The sequence below is a fragment of the Salmo salar genome, chromosome 16 (assembly GCF_965601325.2).
Source record: "Salmo salar chromosome 16, fSalSal1, whole genome shotgun sequence".
NCBI classification, from domain to species: Eukaryota; Metazoa; Chordata; class Actinopteri; order Salmoniformes; family Salmonidae; genus Salmo; species Salmo salar.
The window spans coordinates 2,391,272-2,411,533 of NC_138306.1; the positions used below are offsets into that span (position 1 = coordinate 2,391,272).

Genomic DNA, 20,262 nt, shown 5'->3' on the forward strand with positions numbered 1-20,262 from the left:
AGTGGAAAGGAGCGATGGAGGCAGAGAGTGGAAAGGAGGGCTGGAGCAGGGATGAAGGGAGAGAGTGGAAAGTAGGGATGAAGCAGAGATGGAGGGAGAGAGGTGGGAGAGAGGGAAGAGGGGGGGCCTGGGAGAGAGAAAGTATGATGGATTGGTGGACAGATTTAGAGATAGAAGGGAAGGAAAAGGAGAGAGGGGTAGAGAGAGAGGGAAATGGAGAAAGAGAGAGAGAGCTATGTGGTTCGAGAGCCCTGTTGTGTCAGTCAGCGCGGTTGGGCTGTCAGTGGGTGAATGTGGCTGTGGGTAAGACCTGGTGTTGCAGCGAAACGTCTCCCCAGATGCAGGTCTTTGTCCCATTTAGGGTACACATAGCTGATTGCTCCTGATGCTTGGCTCTCACTCAGACATGCACATCAAGCAAACGCAAAGAGAGAGTCAGCCTGGCCCATGCAGCCGCAATGTCAACCAACAACACACACACACATTACCATTCCCCGCGCTCTCAGTGTGTGTATGTGTGTGTGTGTGTGTGTGTGTGTGTGTGTGTGTGTGTGTGTGTGTGTGTGTGTGTGTGTGTGTGTGTGTGTGTGTGTGTGGTGTGGTAAAGTCAATTCATGTGTGTTTGAACTGAGAGACTTTTCTTCGGGAGAATCTGAAACCTTGCCTGTGGCATTCCCAAAGTATTCCCAATCCACGGTTTTTCCTAAAGACTTGACACAGGAAAAGTGTGGAATGGTAAGGCCTTCCCACACTGTACAGTCGTGGCAATAAGTTTTGAGAATGACACAAATATTAATTTCCACAAAGTTTGCTGCTTCAGTGTCTTTAGATATTTTTGTCAGATGTTACTATGGAATACTGAAGTATAATTACAAGCATTTCATAAGTGTCAAAGGCTTTTATTGACAATTACATGAAGTTGATGCAAAGAGTCAACATTTGCAGTGTTGACCCTTCTTTTTCAAGTCCTCTGCAATCTGCCCTGGCATGCTGTCAATTAACTTCTGGGTCACATCCTGACTGATGGCAGCCCATTATTGCATAATCAATGCTTGGAGTTTGTCAGAATGTGGGTTTTTGTTTGTCAAACCGCCTTTTGAGGATTGACCACAAGTTCTCAATGGGATTAAGGTCTGGGGAGTTTCCTGACCATGGACCCAAAATTTTACATTTACATTTTAGTCATTTAGCAGACGCTCTTATCCAGAGCGACTTACAAAATATCTATGTTTTGTTCCCCGAGCCACTTAGTTATCACTTTTGCCTTATGGCAAGGTGCTCCATCATGCTGGAAAAGGCATTGTTCGTCACCAAACTGTTCCTGGATGACTGGGAGGAGTTGCTCTCTGAGGATGTGTTGGTACCATTCTTTATTCATGGCTGTGTTCTTAGGCAAAATTGCGAGTGAGCACACTCCCTTGGCTGAGAAGCAACCCCACACCTGAATGTTCTTAGGATGCTTTACTGTTGGCATGGCACAGGACTGATGGTAGCGCTCACCTTGTCTTTTCCGGACAAGCTTTTTTCCGGATGCCCCAAACAATCGGAATGGGGATTCATCAGAGAAAATGACTTTACCCCATTCCTCAGCAGTCCAATCCCTGTACCTTTTGCAGAATATCAGTCTGTCCCTGATGTTTTTCCTGGAGAGAAGTGGCTTCTTTGCTGCCCTTCTTGACACCAGGTCATCCTCCAAAAGTCTTAACCTCACTGTGCGTGCAGATGCACGTACACCTGCCTGCTGCCTGAGCAAGCTCTATACTGGTGGTGCCCCGATCCCGCAGCTGAATCAACTTTAGGAGACGGTCCTGGCACTTGCTGGACTTTCTTGGGCACCCTGATACCTTCTTCTCAACAATTGAACCACTCTCCTTGAAGTTCTTGATGATCTGATAAATGGTTGATTTAGGTGCGATCTTACTGGCAGCAATATCCTTGCCTATGAAGCCCTTTTGTGCAAAGCAATGATGACGGCACGTGTTTCTCAGGATTGACAGAGGAAGAACAATGATTCCAAGGACTTTGCAATTTATTGCAATTCATCTGATCCCTCTTCATAGTTTTCTGGAGTATATGCAAATTGCCATCATACAAACTGAGTCAGCAGACTTTGTGAAAATTAATATTTGTGTCATTCTCAAAACTTTTGGCCACGACTGTATATCGGATCCAGTCTTTTACGATTATTACAGGTCACGCTGTGCGATGTTACCAAATTTTCAACCTGGCCAGATTGTATGATTTGCTTCAGTTTGTGTCAGCCGAAGTAGGCTACGTCAACTGCAGAGGTGGATTTGATCTACTCATGTGCCAGCCCCAGCAGCACAGTGCCAAAGCCTCCCGAGTTCGAAAAAATGAAAGTATGCATCTTAGAAATAGTTTTCACATAGAAATTGTATATGTCTGAGCTAAGAATCAAATCGGATTACAAAAAGTAACATGGTTGCTGAGGGAGAAAGTTCATTTTTGTGCATTTATCAGGCTGCCTGATTTCAGATTTGTCATGTGAACAAGATTATTAGGGAAATTCTTCTTCTTGAAAAGCAGTTACACATTTAAATCAAATATTATCAACTGATATTACATTAAACTATTATACTAATCTGACTAAACACAACAACCATATTATTATGTGCATTTTCAGTCAGTCCCCCCTTGTAACACAAGCTACACTAGACAATAAAGGGTCAACATTTCTGATAGTGCCAGAACATTGTTGGAGCCTACAACCACACATACTGGTACTTAATCAGCAGACCTAGACCCTGTCACAATGAACAAGCCAAGACATTTTCACATTTTAGTAGACGCTCTTATCCAGAGCGACTTACAGTAGTGAAAGCATACAATTCATTTCATGCATTTTTTTTTTTTTGTACTGGCCCCCCGTGGGAATCAAACCCACAACCCTGGCATTGCACACACCATGCTCTACCAACTGAGCCACAGGGAAGACATAGTGGTACTGAATCAGCAGACCTAGAACCTGTCACAATGAACAAGCCAAGCCATAGTGGTACTGAATCAGCAGACCTAGAACCTGTCACGCTGAACCAGCCAAGATGTAGTGGTACTTAATCAGCAGACCTAGACACTGTCACACTGAACCAGCCAAGACGTAGTGGTACTGAATCAGCAGACATAGACCCTGTCACTCTGAACAAGCCAATACTTAGTGGTACTGAATCAGCAGACCTAGACTCTGTCACACTGAACCAGCCAAGTCGTAATGGTACTTAAGCACTAATGACACTCCCAGGACTCAATGTTACACAATACATGTATGTTTTGTTCGATAAATGAGCACATCATTTTACAAAAATACTCATCATAAACGTTGATAAACTTTACAACAGTTATTGAAAGAATTATAGATACACTTCTCCTTAATGCAACCGCTGTGTCAGATTTCAAAATACCTTTACGGCGAAAGCACATTGTTCAATACTCTCAGTACAGAGCTCAGCCATCAAAGAAAGCTATACAGTTACCCGCCAAGTTCTGGAGTCAACTAAACCCCCGAAATAGTATTATAAATCTTCACTTACCTTTGCTGATCTTCATCGGAATGCACTCCCAGGACTCCCACTTCCACAAGAAATGTTTGTTTTGTTTGATAAATTCCATATTTATGTCCAAATACCTCCTTTTGTTCGCGCATTCAGATCACTATCCAAAGGCAAAATGCGCAAGCGTAAAACCAGAGACGAAAAGTCAAAATGTTCCATTACCATTCGTAGAAACATGTCAAACGATGTTTACAATCAATCCTTAGGGTCTTTTTGTCATAAATATTCAATAATATTCCAACCGGACAATAGCGTATTCATTACAGAGGAAAAGAAGGAACGGTGTGCCTGCGTGCCTGCGCAGTAAACAACTCAATGTTCTCAGGCGGTCCACTGATTGAATGGTATCTTATTCTCTCCCCAGTAACAGTAGAAGCATGACACAAGGTTCTAAAGACTGTTGACATCTAGTGGAAGCCTTAGGAAGTGCAAAATGACCCCACAGACCCTGTAGTTTGGAAAGGGATTCAATTGAAAAACTGCAACCCTCAGATTTCCCACTTCCTGGTTGGATTTCTCTCAGGTTTTTGCCTGCCATATGAGTTATGTTATACTCACAGACATCATTCAAACAGTTTTAGAAACTTCAGAGTGTTTTCTATCCAAATCTACAAATAATATGCAAATATTTGACTCTGGGCCCGAGTAGCAGGCAGTTTACTCTGGGCATGCTTTTCATCCGAACGTAAAAATACTGCCCCCTAGCCCTTAACCTCTATGGGCTAGGTGGGACGCAAGCGTCCCACCCGTGGTGCACTCCATCAACAGCAGGTGCATTTCAAGAGCGGCAAATTTGAATCCAAATAAATGTCAAAATTCAAATTTTTCAAACATACAACTATTTTACACCCTTTGAAAGATAAACATCTCCTTAATCTAACCACGTTTTACGATTTCAAAAAGGTTTTACGGCGAAAGCATACATTTAGAGTATGTTAGGACAGTACATTTACAAGAGTTGTGTGTAATGTTTTGTCAATTCAAAGACAGGGTCACCAAAACCATAAAACCAGCTAAAATGATGCACTAACCTTTTACAATCTCCATCAGATGACACTCCTAGGACATTATGTTAGACAATGCATGCATTTTTAGTTCTATCAAGTTCATATTTATATCCAAAAACAGCGTTTTACGTATGGCATTGATGTTGAGGAAATCGTTTCCCTCCAATAACCGGCAGTCAAGTCAGTATCACAAATTAAATAATTAAAATTAGAAAACATTGGTAAAATATTATATTGTCATTTAAAGAATTATAGATTTACATCTCTTGAACGCAATCAACTTGCCAGATTTAAAAATAACCTTACTGGGAAATCACACTTTGCAATAATCTGAGCACTGCGCCCAGAAAAATACGCGTTGCGATACAGACCAGCCGTCATGTTGGGGAGATCTAAAATCGAAAATACTATGTAAATAATCCATTACCTTTGATTCTCTTCATCAGATGTCACTTCCAGGTATCACAGGTCCATAACGAATGTAGTTTTGTTCAAAAAAGCTCATCATTTATGTCCAAAAATCTCCGTCTTGTTAGCACATGATCTAAGCCCGCCGGACTTCACTTCATGAACGAGGGGAAAAAATATATTTACGTTCGTTCAAACATGTCAAACGTTGTATAGCATAAATCATTAGGGCCTTTTTTAACCAGAACATGAATAATATTCAAGGTGGACGAATGCATTCTCTTTTATAACGTATTGGAACGAGGGTACCCAACATGAACTCGCGCGCCAGGTGTCTAATGGGCCATCATCGTTCCATGGCTCTTGTTCGGTCAGATCTCCCTCCAGAAGACTCAAAACACTTTGTAAAGGCTGGTGACATCTAGTGGAAGCAATAGGAAGTGCCAAAATATTCCTCAGCCCCTGTGTTTTTCAATGGCATAGGTTTAAAGGTAATACAACACATCAGGTATCCACTTCCTGTCAGAAAATGTCTCAGGGTTTTGCCTGCCAAATGAGTTCTGTTATACTCACAGTCACCATTCAAACAGTTTTAGAAAATGTAGGGTGTTTTCTATCCATATATAATAAGTATATGCATATTCTAGTTACTGGGTAGGATTAGTAACCAGATTAAATCGGGTACATTTTTTTATCCAGCCTTGCAAATACTGCCCCCTAGCCCCAACAGGTTAACAGGTTAATCAGCAGACCTAGACCCTGTCACACTGAACGAGCCAAGACGTAGTGGTTCTTTTTTAAAATTTTATTTATTTCACCTTTATTTAACCAGGTAGGCCAGTTGAGAACAAGTTCTCATTTACAACTACATCCTGGCCAAGATAAAGCCAAGGAGTGCGGCACAAACATTTAGGGTTACACAGAGTTACACATGGGATAAACAAACGTACAGTCAATAACACAATAAAAAAGTATATGTACAGTGTGTGCAAATGAAGTAAGATTAGGGAGGTAAGGCAATATATAGGCCATAGTGGCGAAATAATTAAAATGTAGTAATTAAACACTGGAGTGATAGATGTGCAGAAGATGAACATGCAAGTAGAGATACTGGGGTGTAAAGGAGAAAAAAAAAATATATAAATATGGGGATGAGGTAGTTGGGTGGGCTATTTACAGATGCGCGATGTACTAAAGGACACCAATATTAAGAAGAGACTTGCTTGGGCCAAGAAACACGAGCAATGGACATTAGACCGGTGGAAATCTGTCCTTTGGTCTGATGTGTCCAAATTTGAGATTTTTGGTTCCAACCGGCGTGTCTTTGGGAGATGCAGAGTAGGTGAATGGATTATCTCTGCATGTGTGGTTCCCACCTTGAAGTATGGAGGAGGTGGTGTGATTGTGTGGGGGTGCTTTGCTGATGACATTGTCAATGATGTATTTAGAATTCAAGACACACTTAATCAGTATGGCTACCACAGCATTCTGCAGTGATACGCCATCCAATCTTGTCTGGGCTCAGGGGGACTATCATTTGTTTTTCAACAAGACAATGAACGAAAACACACCTCCAGGCTGTGTAAGGGCTATTTGACCAAGAAGAGTGATGGAGTGCTGCATCACATGACCTGGCCTCCACAATCATCCGACCTCAACCCAATTGAGATGGTTTGGGATGAGTTGGACCGCAGAGTGAAGGAAAAGCAGCCAACAAGTGCTCAGCATATGTGGGAAATCCTTCAAGACTGTTGGAAAAGCATTTCTTAATGAAGCTGGCTGAGAGAATGTCAAGAGTGTGCAAAGCTGTCGTCAAGGCAAAGGGTGGCTACTTTGATGAATCTCAAATATATTTTGATTTGTTTAACACTTTTTTGGTTACTCGTTTCGACTCCTACAGCAGTAGAGAAGCCCAGCCAAAGTAAGCAGGCAAGGGCATTCTGCCATCTAGTGGCACAAAAATTACGTTCAACCCTATACTCAGTACACATTTTGCTCACATCACTAGCCTTCTACCTTTCACTAAGAAATATATCAAAATATGAGTCATCAATAATAACATGATTATGCCATACCTATGCTAAATGGTTGTCTGATGTTATAAGCCCAGTAAACATACCATCAATAAAAGAAAGAGTGAGATGTAAAAGTATGTTTAGCCTCAAGCTTTGACTGGCTCTGTCAAATAAGATGAATATTACAACTGATATTTTCCTGGCTATTACTGAGCTGGCTCTCGCTCTGCGAATATAGACTAAATGAGCCCTCACTAACCTTCATAAATGACAGCCAGCGCTTTAGGGTTTAAAAACTCAAAAAGTATGTCAGTGTGAATTGAAGGGGCCTACAGTATGCTAATACTGCAACTGATAAAACTAGGACAAGTAAGAAAGAGGTATTCGCCATAGACCAACAACAGCCCCAAATTCCCTGGTTTGCTCTAAGGCAGAACATGCTGTACAAACAGTGAGAAACACAGACACGCACACACACACACACACACACACACACACACACACACACACACACACACACACACACACACACACACACACACACACACACACACACACACACACACACACACACACACACACACTATGCAAGAAGCCTCATTTGCACACCACCATGTATTATCAGTCTAATTGGAGTATTACTAACATAGCGACAGTAGTAAACATGGAATGTCAGAGATAACCAGAGAGGTTGAGAGAGGCTGAGGAGACAGAGACAGAAGCCTCCACTTCTCAACAGGGAAGACACAGATAGTAGTAACAGGCCTAGAGAGGACACAGTGACAGAAGGCCCCACTTCCCAACAGGGAAGACACAGACAGTAGTAACATGCCTGGAGAGGAGACAGAGGGAGAAACCCCCACTTCCCAACAGGAAAGACACAGACAGCAGTAACAGGCCTGGAGAGGACACAGAGTAGACATAAGCTTCAACACAGTCTGGGGCATGATACCATGATCCTCTAACAGAGCTTCCGATAGGCCTTGATATAACTCCACAACTACTATAGGGCATAATGAGATTACTCGTAACCTGATTTGGGAACCTATAGTACCAGGGTTGCAATAAAAAAATGTAACTTTCCCACACTTCTCAAGTTTTCCGGAAATCCCAGTTGGAGGATTCAGGGATTTCCTGCATATTCTCTCTTGATGCTCTGAATCTTCCAAACAGGATTTCTGAAAAATATGGGAATTTGGGGAAATTTTGCAACCCTACTTTGAACCCTTTCTTGCCTCTGCTGGCCAGCTATTAGCAGACGATCATCTTCACAGAACTATTCGAAACCAAGTTCTATCATAGTTCTATAAACATTGAGGACTTAGTTGCAACTGACTTACAATAAACCCACTGGGCACACATTGGTTGAATCAACGTTGTTTCCATGTAATTTCAATAAAATTATGTTGAACCAACATGGAATAGATGTTGAATTGGAATCTGTGCCCAGTGGGAAGGCAGACTATTGACACACATCGATCTCACAGCCTCTTTTGACCAAACAAAGCAGACTAGACAATTCCACAAAGACATGTCCCAAACTCCCATAGATACTGTAGCTCTCATAGCTCTTCACAAACGCCTGAGAAAGATTCAAGATTGACACACTCCAACAGTCAGCACAGTATCCATCCAACAGATTTTCATTGTGTTGATTTTGCCCCCTCTTCTGCTTTGGCTATTTTATCTTTTGTTTACTGCCGGGTTTATTATCCTCGAGTCGGGAGCGCACCACAACACACACACACACACACACACACACAATACACCAAACTTTTGGCAGCCTCTCTGTATGATCCCCCAGTAACAGATGAAAGGAACCAGAGGGGGGAAACGCCAAAATGAACGACGGGGCTTAAGGAAATATGAAAACACGAGCTAATTACAATGAAATTACATAAGGATAAGAGGGAATGACAGTGACAGCCAGGGAAAGTGCCAGAGACGGTATTGTCATGGTAAATAGTTTGTGAGAGAGTGGTTGTGGGTAGCAGTAGGGTTAGAGCATCTAGAATAGAGCAGACACACATATACTGACACGGATGCGAGCGCACACACACACAAACACGGAGAGAGACAAGTATGCACACACACACACACAGAAAGAGTGGTTAGTTGTTGGACACAGTAGAGGTTACCTCTACAATAGGCCAGCTTGTTTTCAAGAACAACAACAAGCCCGGAATGTCACTCACAACCCAACGTGTCAGTCTGTAGAACTCTTTAGTCTCTGGGGGGACAAACCATTTAGCATCAACAACAATAATACCAGACTCCTGTGTACCAAATACACTATTAGAAAAAAGGGTTCCAAAAGGGATCTTCGGCTGTCTCCATAGGAGAACCCTTTTTGGTTTCAGGTAGAACCTTTTTAGGTTCCATGTAGAACCCTTTGTAGAAATTGTTTTACATTGAACCCAAAAGGGTTCTACCTGGAACCAAAAGGGTTCTACCTGAAACCAAAAAGGGTTCTTCAAAGGGTTATCCTATAGGGACAGCCGAAGAACCATTTTAGGTTCTAGATTTTTCTTAGAGTGTAGGCTATTATTTACTGTGCATTCTCTTGAAAAACAAAAATACTCTTATCACTTGAAAAACTTTATCCGCCTTCTAGGCTCCATTCTCTCAGTTGTTGTTGATCACTCGTACTAAACAACATCTTTTAAATGTTTATTCACTGGACACACAGTATCAAAATAACTTACTGTCCATCTAGTATTTGAAACCAATGTCTTCTGTTTCATACGTAGGCTCTTGAAGCGTGTGGGCAAAATGTTAATCAACAAATTACCAAACCTAGAGAGTTCTATGACCATCACAGAGCTCTAAGAAGACAGGAATATTAGAACAATTCTTAGAACATTATTTAGAACACAGAGCTCACCAAAACATCACAAACAGGGACCAGTACCAGCAAACATAAGATAAGAGACACTTTCAGCAACAAGAAACCATCCATTCACAACAATACACACACACACACACACACACACACACACACACACACACACACACACACACACACACACACACACACACACACACACACACACACACACACACACACAGAGAAAACAAAACAAACCTCCCCACGACCTCCCCATTATCTCTTTCCACCCAGGCGTTCTCTCTCTGGCACTTTCTCCTACACACACACATACACAGACACACACTGATTGTGTTCAGCAATACAGTACACTGCTACTGTGTTTTTAGTCAACCGTAGTGGATGTTTACTGGCTATCTTTCATCCCTAAATTAGTTGAGGCAGCTGCCCCCAAATCTCTCTCATCCTCTCCCAGCTATTCTTTCCCACCAACTCGCAAAGGCACCATCTCTGTCCTCTTTTTCTCTTTAATTCCTCCCCTCTCTTTCCTGTCTGTTTCCCGCCTCATCCCTGCCTCCAAAACCTGGGTTCAAATAGTATTTAGAATTTGGAATGCCAGATGGGCGAGATTAGTTTGCCCTTTTGGAACCAGTTCATTGGTTCCATTGCTGCAGGCAAGCTCAAACAATCAAACCTTAAGTATTTAAAATATTTTAAATACTATTTGAATCCATGTATGCCTTCTGCATCCTTTGGTCCATTGGTCTGGCCCTGTCTGGGCCTAATGCCTGCGTCTCTGTCTGATTATGCCCCTTTCCTTCAAATTCCTTAAACCCTGTGTTGGCCAACCCTGCTCCTAGTCTTAGTAAGCTGCAGTGGGAAAATCACAGAATAGCTGAATCAAGCCAGTGTCTTCAAGCCAAAACAACAGAGTACTACTGACACAGTGGCTCTCTCTAGGACCAGGCATGCTGGCAACAGAAAACATGGTTTACAGGTCTTTGTAGACCATGTCTATCTGTTTGAACATATTGCCATTGTACATTAAACTATGGCCACTGACTACATTAAAGTGCCTCACATAAGATGTGCTGTTTTGCCTTTTTCTGAGCTGTGGTCCTCTGTAGCTCAGTTGGCAGAGCATGGTGCCTGCAATGTCAGAATAGTGAGTTTGATTCCCTAGACCAACCATACATGAAATGTATGCATGAATGCTGTAAGTTGCTTTGGATAAAAACATTTATTAAATATGATATATTAACACTACTATGTTAGTTAACTGTGGATGAAAATGAGTCAGTGTCCAAATAATAATCTAATGACCCGGGGATGTTCTCTATCTATTGGATCCAAATAAGCATGATAAAATGACATGTCTTTCACTGGCCATTACTCTAGAACCCTCAAATTCACATCTGGACCTCAAAGCCAGTTCCACAGATTTCTCCCCCCCCCAGTCTACCCTCTAAGGAGCAGTGGAGGACGGCTCATAATAACATCTGGAAGGGTGCGAATGAAATGGCATCAAACATTACATTTACATTTTAGTCATTTAGCAGACGCTCTTATGCAGAGCAACTTACAGTAGTGAATGCATACATTTCATACATTGAACCCACAACCCTGGCGTTGCACACACCATGCTGGCGTTGCAAACACCGTGCTCTACCAACTGAGCCACAGAGAAACCGTGTTTTGATGTATTTGATACCATTCCACCCATTCCGCTCCTGCCATTACCACAAGCCCATTCTCCCCAATTAAGGTGTCAGCAATCTCCTGTCCTAAGCAGGTACTGATTTAGACCAGGGACACCAGGTGGGTGCAATTAATGATCAAGTAGAACAGAAACACAGCAGTACTCCCAGACCTTGTAGAGAAAGATTTGAATATCCCTGCTCTAAAAATTCTCCAAAATTGAGATACTGTATCTACGGCTCTGTCTAGTGTGAGTTTGTATTGACCCCTGCTGGCCAACTAGAATACTGCATTTTGTCAATGGAGGCTTTATTACAAGAGCAACAGGACCATCTACAGGCTGGATTAGTAGGTGCATAATTTCCGGCAGGCAGACAGACAGACAGACAGACTTGTTACTTCCCTTATGCACTACGCTTTTCCGGGTGCTTACTATACCACAGGTCAATATACTCTACCAGTCTAACAGTTCATTTCCACATTACTCTTTGGGGGCAATGAAACAACAGAGACCCATTTATTTTCAATGCAGGGAAGTGAAGTGGGCCGGGGGACCATTGGGTGATGGGCGTACGGGCAGGGGCGTGTGAACATGGCAGGACCAAAGTTGGGGAAAGCTGAACTTTATGCAAGTAAATAAAAGCGATGTCCATGTCTTCCAAGAATAACATGCTGACCAGACCGCCCAAGTTGACTGTACATATATGTTATACAATCATCTCATCCAAACTGCTCGCTGGCGTCTGCGTAGCCAGGCGCCAAAACAGAACTTGACGCGCTGCAAGTCCCGCCTCTCCCATCTACTCATTGTTTTTTACAAGCATATACCCACATGGGTGATTGAAAGATGAACAAGGTCCACACTCCAGTCCCATTGGTGGCAGTAATACACCTTAAACGTGGTTGCCAACTGCCATTTAAAATCCACAGAAGAATAAACGAGGAGATACCAATCAAAGAAAACCAAACAAAAACAAATAAGGTTTTCCCCTTCATCAGTGGAACAATTGCCGTGGGTACAGAGCACATGATTCTGTGTGACCTAAAATTGGTCAAAACTTCACAAAGATCCAGAAACAAAAAAAAGGACCATATGCACCTCAGGTAGAATAGAAACCCATGTCCATCTCCCAGGACAAAACAGCAAGCTAGCTAAATGTCCATGAAAGCTTCGTGTGTGTTTCAACCTGTCCCCAAATTAATATAGTTGGTTCACAGTTGACCTTGGTATCCCAACCTGTGTGTCATGCACCAATTTTCTATATAAATCCATGTCACGTCCTGAGCAGTATAAGGGGTTATTTGTTATTGTAGTTTGGTCAGGGCGTGGCAGGTGTGTGTTTTTTTGTGTTGTCGGGGTTTTGGGGTATTGCTCTATGTTTTGTATTTCTATGGTTTTTCTATGCTGTGTATTTCTTTGTGTTGGCCTGGTATGGCTCTCAATCAGGAACAGCTGTACATCGTTGTTGCTGATTGGGAGTCATACTTAGGTAGCCCTTTTTTCACCTGTCTTTTGTGGGAATTTGTTTTTGCACTGCTGTGTATAGCCTGCAAGACTGTTTTGCTGTCGTGTGTTTTTCCTGTTTTTGTGTTCTCTTCAAATAAAAGTTTAAGATGAGCACTCAACCCGCTGCGCCTTGGTCTACTCCCTTCGACGGCCGTTACAATCCACAAGAACATAGAGGAATAGAAGAACATAGAGGAATAGCTGATTGGCAGTAGAGAGGCCAGGTGCATCATTGCACATGAAAGAACAGAACAGTTGTTTCATTCCATTTGGATCAGTAGTGGGTCTACTCATGACAGTTTATAAGGTCTAGAATGGCCCAATAGCAGGGCAGTCTAGCTGTATTTTTACGTCTGATACTGAGATGCACTGTCTGTTGCGGATCATCATTCTCCCAAGTTGTATAATAATGTGGCCACATACAGTGACTTCCACATTTTGTTACATTACAGCCTTATTCTAAAATGGATTTAAAAAACTAGAACCCCAGCAATCCACACAATACCCTACAATGACGAAGCGAAAACAGGTTTTTATAAAGGTTTGTACATTTATTACAAATAAAAAACAGAAATACCTTATTTACATAAATATTCAGACCCTTTGCTGTGACAATCGAAATTGAGCTCATATGCATATTGTTTCCAATTGATCATCCTTGAGATGTTTCTACAACTTGATTGGAGTCCACCTGTGTTAAATTCCATTGATTGGACATGATTTGAAAAGACACACATGTCTATATGAGGACCCACAGTTGACAGTACATGTCAGAGCAAAAATTAAGCCATGAGGTCGAAGTAATTGTCCGTAGAGCTTCCGAGACAGGATTGTGTCGAGGCACAGATATTGGTCCCCAAGAACACAGTGGCCTTCACCTACATCATTCTTAAATGGAAGAAGTTTGGAACCACCAAGACTCTTCCTAGAGCTGGCTGTCCAGCCCAACTGAGCAATCTGTGTAGAAGGGCCTTGGTCAGGGAGTTGACCAAGAACCCGATGGTCATTCTGATAGAGCTCCAGAGTTCCTCTGTGGAGTTGGGAGAACCTTCCATAAGGATAACCATCTTTGCAGCACTCCACTAATCAGGCCTTTATGGTAGAGTGGCAAGAAGCCACTTCTCAGTAAAGGGCACAGACAGCCTGCTTGGAGTTTGCCAAAGGGACCTAAAGGACTCTCAGACCATAAGAAACAGAAACAAGATTCTCTGGTCTGATGAAACCAAGATTGAACTCTAGACTGAATGCCAAGCGTCACGTCTGGAGGAAACCTAGCACCATCCCTACGGTAAAGCATGGTGGTGGCAGTATCATGCTGTGGGGATGTTTTTCAGCGGCAGGGACTGGGAGACTAGTCAGGATCGAGGTAAAGATGAACGGAGCAAAATACAGAGATCCTTAATGAAAACCTGCTCCAGAATGCTCAGGACCTCAGACTGGGGTGAAGGTTCACCTTCCAAATGGACAATGACCCTAAGCACACAGCCAAGACAATGCAGGAGTGGCTTCGGCACAAGTCTCTGAATGTCCTTGAGTGGTCCATTCAGAATCCTTTCTAACATATCTGGAGAGACCTGAAAATAGCTGTGCAGCGACGCTCCCCATCCAACCTGACAGAGTTTGAGAGGATCTGCAGAGAAGAATGGGAGAAACTCCGCAAATACAGGTGTGCCAAGCTTGTAGCGTCATACCCAAGAAGAATCGAGGCTGTAATGGCTGCCAAAAGTGCTTCAACAAAGTACTGAGTAAAGGGTCGGAATACTTATGTAAATGTAATATTTCCGTTTTTAAATTTTTTATAAATGTGCCAAAATTTCTAAAAACCTGCTTTGATTTGTCATTATGGGGTATTTTATACATTTTAGAATAAGTCTAACGTAACAAAATGTGGAAAGAGTCGAAGGTTCTGAATACTTTCCGAAGGCACTGTAGGGCTATGTGCTCAGCAGGCCCAGTTAATCAGGAAACCTTAACGCGCAGTCTGCCTCCTCTCTATTCCTCACATACCTAGAACCTAACACTTCAATATAGCCTAAATACTTGTCATTTAACTTTTAAAATGTTTTATAAAAAATTGTGGCGTAAACACAACCAGTCAAAGTTTTAATCTGATTAGGGTACTTCAAAAGACTCCTGTAGGCTACCTGTGCATGTTGGTCCACTCCACTCTAATATTATTCCAGCATCCAAACTGTGCCCCGGCCACTGATGAATGGAAAGAGACATCTGTTACAAAACAACAAATAGTTGAATGTGTCAGGAGAGTCGTAAAAAGTGGACCAAGGCGCAGCGGGTATCGTGCTCATCTTCCTTTTTTATTTGGATAAACGTGAACACTTAACAAAAATAACAAACAACGACGAAAAAACAGTCCTGTATGGCTACACAGCTATACATGGAACAACTACCCACAAAACCAATGAAAAAACACCCCTACTAAATAGGACCTTCAATTAGAGGCAACGAGAATCAGCTGCCTCCAATTGAAGGTCAACCCAATAAACTAATCATAGAAATAGAAAAACTAGAACAAACAGAAATATTAACATAGAACATAGAACATAACCCAACAAACCCAGAAACACACAAAACAAACACCCCCCTGCCACGTCCTGACCAACTACAATAACAAAATGACCCCTTTACTGGTCAGGACGTGACAGAATGACCTTAAGAAGTTGTCTGGCCAAGCCTTTGATACTGAGTACAAAGTAGGGAGGGATATATTTTCTGTTTGTCGAGATTGACATACTGTTTTTGATTGTGGTGTTTAAAACGCAAACCATGACGTTGAAGCGCCCGAAGTCGGTAATCGGTATGCAGTTATGTTTTGCTTATTCGAACAGAAACCTGTTGGTAGAAAATATTGGTAGCATACATTTTATATAATTATAAATATAGCATCAAAATGTTGAAAATCTGATTTAAAAAAGCTGATTTAAACTAATTGTATTTTTAACTGAAGATCATGATTAGTTGATTATTGGAGTCAGGTGTGTTAGCTGGGACTGGGGAAAAAGTGTGACACCAATCAGGCCCCCGAGGACTGGGGTTGCCCAGGCTTGTGCCTAGATGATAATTGTCTGCAGCTGGCTCTGATCGTAGTGTAATGAGACAGGCAGGGAGAGTGAGCTCGTCTGTGGTGGCCGGCAAACTCTCAATCTTCTGGCCCGGAGCCTTGCGTGGTATCGACTCTTCCACAAAAGCTTGCAGAAGTGGTAAAGTTGATATCCACGTTTATAAATACAGGGTTGCTACAGGTGGTAATCCTTATTTTTTTTGTTAATTTAATGAGAGGGTAGGGTGTGTAATATTTTAGTTTGGTGTAACATGCCTTCCCAACCTGGACTAGGCCTATTGAAATGTTACATCAAAAACACACAGAAGCCTACATAATGGTAAGACCGACAGATAAATTAATACATTCTCCTCAAGTCCCAGTAGGCCCATAGTTTTCCTGCCTTCCATGCCGACCCAGCCATTCAAAAGGTAAGATGAAGCTCTTACCATGTTGCATAAGCTCTATCCTACAGCCTCAGATCTGATGAGGGTGTAGTAGGGGCTAGGGGTCTACAAGCAGTCTCCCCATTGCAGTCCTTTCACAGAACTACTGTGTTGGTTTAGCACCATGGACAGCACCAACCTACATGGTTCTTCACTCAGCACCATGGATAACGGCAATCATGTGCCCTAAAAGACAGCGTTTAACACACAAATCCCCCCAAATACTGTGTATGAATCTATGTATTAATCCAAAGGCAGAACAGGCTATATGGCTACTCATTGCATGGCGGCATCCTAAATAGCACCCTATAGTGCATCACTTTTGACTGGCTCTGGTCAAAAGTAGTGCACTATGTAGGGAATGGGGTGCAATTTGGGAAAGATTTGTATTGACTAACCAGCTAAACCCTGGCTGGGTGATGAGTCATCATGATGATGATGTAATAGGGGCCAGTTTGTTAGAACCCTGTTTAATCCAGATCAAAATCATCTCCATCCTGTGTTGTGAAACATCCTGCTCCCTCCAGCTGTGATCCCTCATTGGATGAAACTTCAAACTTGAAAACTGAACCAAATCTGTATGTTACAGCATATGTGCAAACCTTAAACACTGTGTGCATGGGATACTGTGGAAATATTAGACATGTTAGACATGTATGTGAGTTCATCTACCATTATGTATATTAGGCTATGAATTTATAATTCATTTTGATGAACAAAGTAGCAGTCATCCAATCACTATGTGGCCACAGGTAAATCATATCTTTGAATGCCAGCACTCAGTGGTGGACTTACCATTAGGCAGAAGAGGCAATTGCCTCAGGCCTCACATCACCAAGGGGCCTTGTGAACTGGGCATAATTTAAAAAGAGAATAGTAATCCATTTTAATATCTGTTTTCATTTTAGGAAATGGGTAAATGGGTGTGAGATGACTCTGTTTCCTCAATGGCGCCAACACACTCGGATGTCCTTCCTTATCCTTATCTATACTGAACAAAAATATTCATGCAAAATGCAACAGTTACTGTTCATAAAAGGAAATCAGTCAATTTAAATAAATTCATTTGGCTCTAATCTAGAGATTTCACATGACTAGGCAGGGGCGCAGCCATGGGTGGGTCTGGGAGGGCATAGACCCACCCACTTGGGAGCCAGGCCCACCCACTGGGGAGCCAGACCCAGCCAATCAGAATATGTTTTTCACCACAAAAGGTCTTTATTGCAGACAGAAATACTCCTCAGTTTCATCAGCTGTCCCGGTGGCTGGTCTAAGACGATCCCGAGGGTGAAGAAACCGGATGTGGAGATATTGGACTGGTGTGGTTACACGTGGTCTGCAGTTGTGAGGCCGGTTGGACGTACTGCCAAATTCTCTAAAATGATGTTGGAGGCGGCTTATGGTAGTGAAATTGACATTCAATTCTCTGGCAACAGCTCTGGTGGACATTCCTGCAGTCAGCATGCCAATTGCACGCTCCCTTCAAAATTTGAGCCACCTGTGGCATGGTGTTGTGTGACAAAACTGCACATTTTAGAGTGGCCTTATATTGTCCCCAGTACAAGGTGTACCTGTGTAATGATCATGCTGTTTAATCACCTTATTGATATGCCACACCTGTCAGGTGGATGGATTATCTAGGCAAAGGATAAATGCTCACTAACAGGGATGTAAACAAAGTTGTGCACAACATTTGAGATAAATAACCTTTTGATGAATATAGAACATTTCCGAGATCTTTTATTTCAGCTCTTGAAACATGGGACCAACACTTTACATGTTGCGTTTATATTTTTGTTCAGTATACTAGACATATAGCCCCCCCCCCCCCCTGTTATGAGCACAGCAGCAGCGGTGGCGATCAGTTCTGCACCGGTAGTCTACCATTTTGGAAAGAGACCGGGGGAGGCGCGCCGCGTGCACTAACCAAACCGGGCCAGTGCAACGGAATCTGTCTGTGATGGACAATTTCCCCCTGACCGAGCCGCGTGAGCAAAACGCTTCCGCGATTATTGTATAGGCTCCATTTCGACGAACGAACGGCTCGGATCATCTAATTGCAGTGATTTAGGAGAGATTGTCATCCGGATGCTGTTCCGTAGCCTAGCCTACAGAGGGTAGCCTACCAGAGCTAGAGTGGGTTGTGATGCATCAGTGTTTTTGACGGCTTTTCACGTAGGCTATACATATCTTCGACAATAGTGCTGAGAATATAACAGCCTATATTAAACCAGCTCATGGGACAGACAAACACAGACTTGTTATAGATTGAGAGAACGGAACACCGTCAGCGCTGACACGCTCATCTCTGTCCGCTTCCTCTGGTGAGGGTATTGAATCGTGTCTTTCTCTTTTTTCTCATCCTCCTCATCCTTCTTCCGGCATCACTGACGGAGGCTGCTGATGCTGCCGTAGCTCGTGAAAAAAATATCTGTAGCAACTACCTGGACTGGGCTGTGCGTTATCTATAGCCCGCTAGATGCTGTGAATTATCCCGCAGGATTGTGATTTGGGCTATACAAGAAGGAAAGCATCATAGACATTGCGTTTCGTTTGCTCCGGTTTGACGCCGTCGCTGTCGTAATCATTGCTTAGGAAAGAGCCATAGGCTATTGCAAAAACTGCTGTTCTATTAGCTATTGGAAGTCCTTATTATTTGTTATTGTTTTGAATCTTAAAATGAGTAATGTGTTATGGGTAATATCCGAATAACAATCTGATATTTGCTGTGTTTTTCAAGGAGGTATTCCGGAGACATACACGTGACATGTGCCAGAAGCGATGTCTGACAAACGGTTAGACGGCCATACATAGCCTATGAGAAAGGTGGGAGGAAATTATTTCTCATATAGGCTAGTTCAGGAGTCGCCACATTCTCAGAGTTATCATTTAGGCTAAATAAAGGCGCAAGCTTGCAGATTAGCTTTTGGCTATTCAGTTTATGCGCCAGCATCGGGGTGCGACGTCATGAGTTGAATATGCTTGCAAGATGTTGCCTTTGATGTGATTCATTCAGTTGCATGGGTGCATAGGCTACTTTGGGTTGCATTTATTCAGCAAACATATCTACTGACTCCTCCATTGCTCAACTAATTAATTAGTCAGTGCCCCCCTTTGCTCATAGACCTACTTTAATAGGCTTATTACCTACTTCATAAGAATACCGGGACTGGGATACAACACAAACTGTGCTACAATGATACCCGGATCGGCTGCGTCGATGCTCCCATCGATGTCTTCGGAAGATATTAAACTATACCAGCATAACTATGTCCGCAACTCCCGTGCCATCGGACTCCTGTGGGCCATCTTCACCATCCTGTTCGCCATCTTGAACGTGGTGATCTTCAGCCAGCCCTATTGGATCGGGGACGGCGTGGACACCCCACAGGCCGGCTATTTCGGCCTCTTCCACTTCTGCACCGGCGACGGGATCCAGAGAGAGCTCGACTGCACAGGGACCTTCACCGAGTTCGCTCAGATCCCTTCCACCGCGTTCAAGGCCGCGTCGTTCTTCATCGGGATGTCAATGATGCTGGTGATAGCTTGCATTGCTTCTTTCACTCTCTTCTTCCTGTTCTCCACCACCACCGTCTATAAGATCTGCGGCTGGATGCAGGGGGCCTCGGGTAAGTCAGTGAGTGCCGCTAGGTCAGCTTGTTTTTTGAGTAATGTCTTGGAAGTAGTCCTAAACCTTCCACCTGCAAGGTTTGTGTATAGCGTTTTA

The 20,262-nt window shown here is 42.8% G+C and overlaps 1 protein-coding gene across 2 annotated transcripts in view; it reads left to right on the forward strand.

Moving 5' to 3' along the window:
- Nucleotides 1-18,434: 18,434 nt before the first annotated feature.
- Nucleotides 18,435-20,262, forward strand: part of LOC106573024 (LHFPL tetraspan subfamily member 3 protein) — a 75,504-nt gene continuing 73,676 nt past the window's right edge. For both annotated transcript variants that reach the window (XM_014147623.2, XM_014147624.2), the window contains exon 1: nt 18,435-20,164. In XM_014147623.2, the coding sequence (XP_014003098.1) occupies nt 19,732-20,164 (433 nt within the window). In that variant the 5' untranslated portion in view covers nt 18,435-19,731. The remainder of the gene's footprint in view (nt 20,165-20,262) is intronic.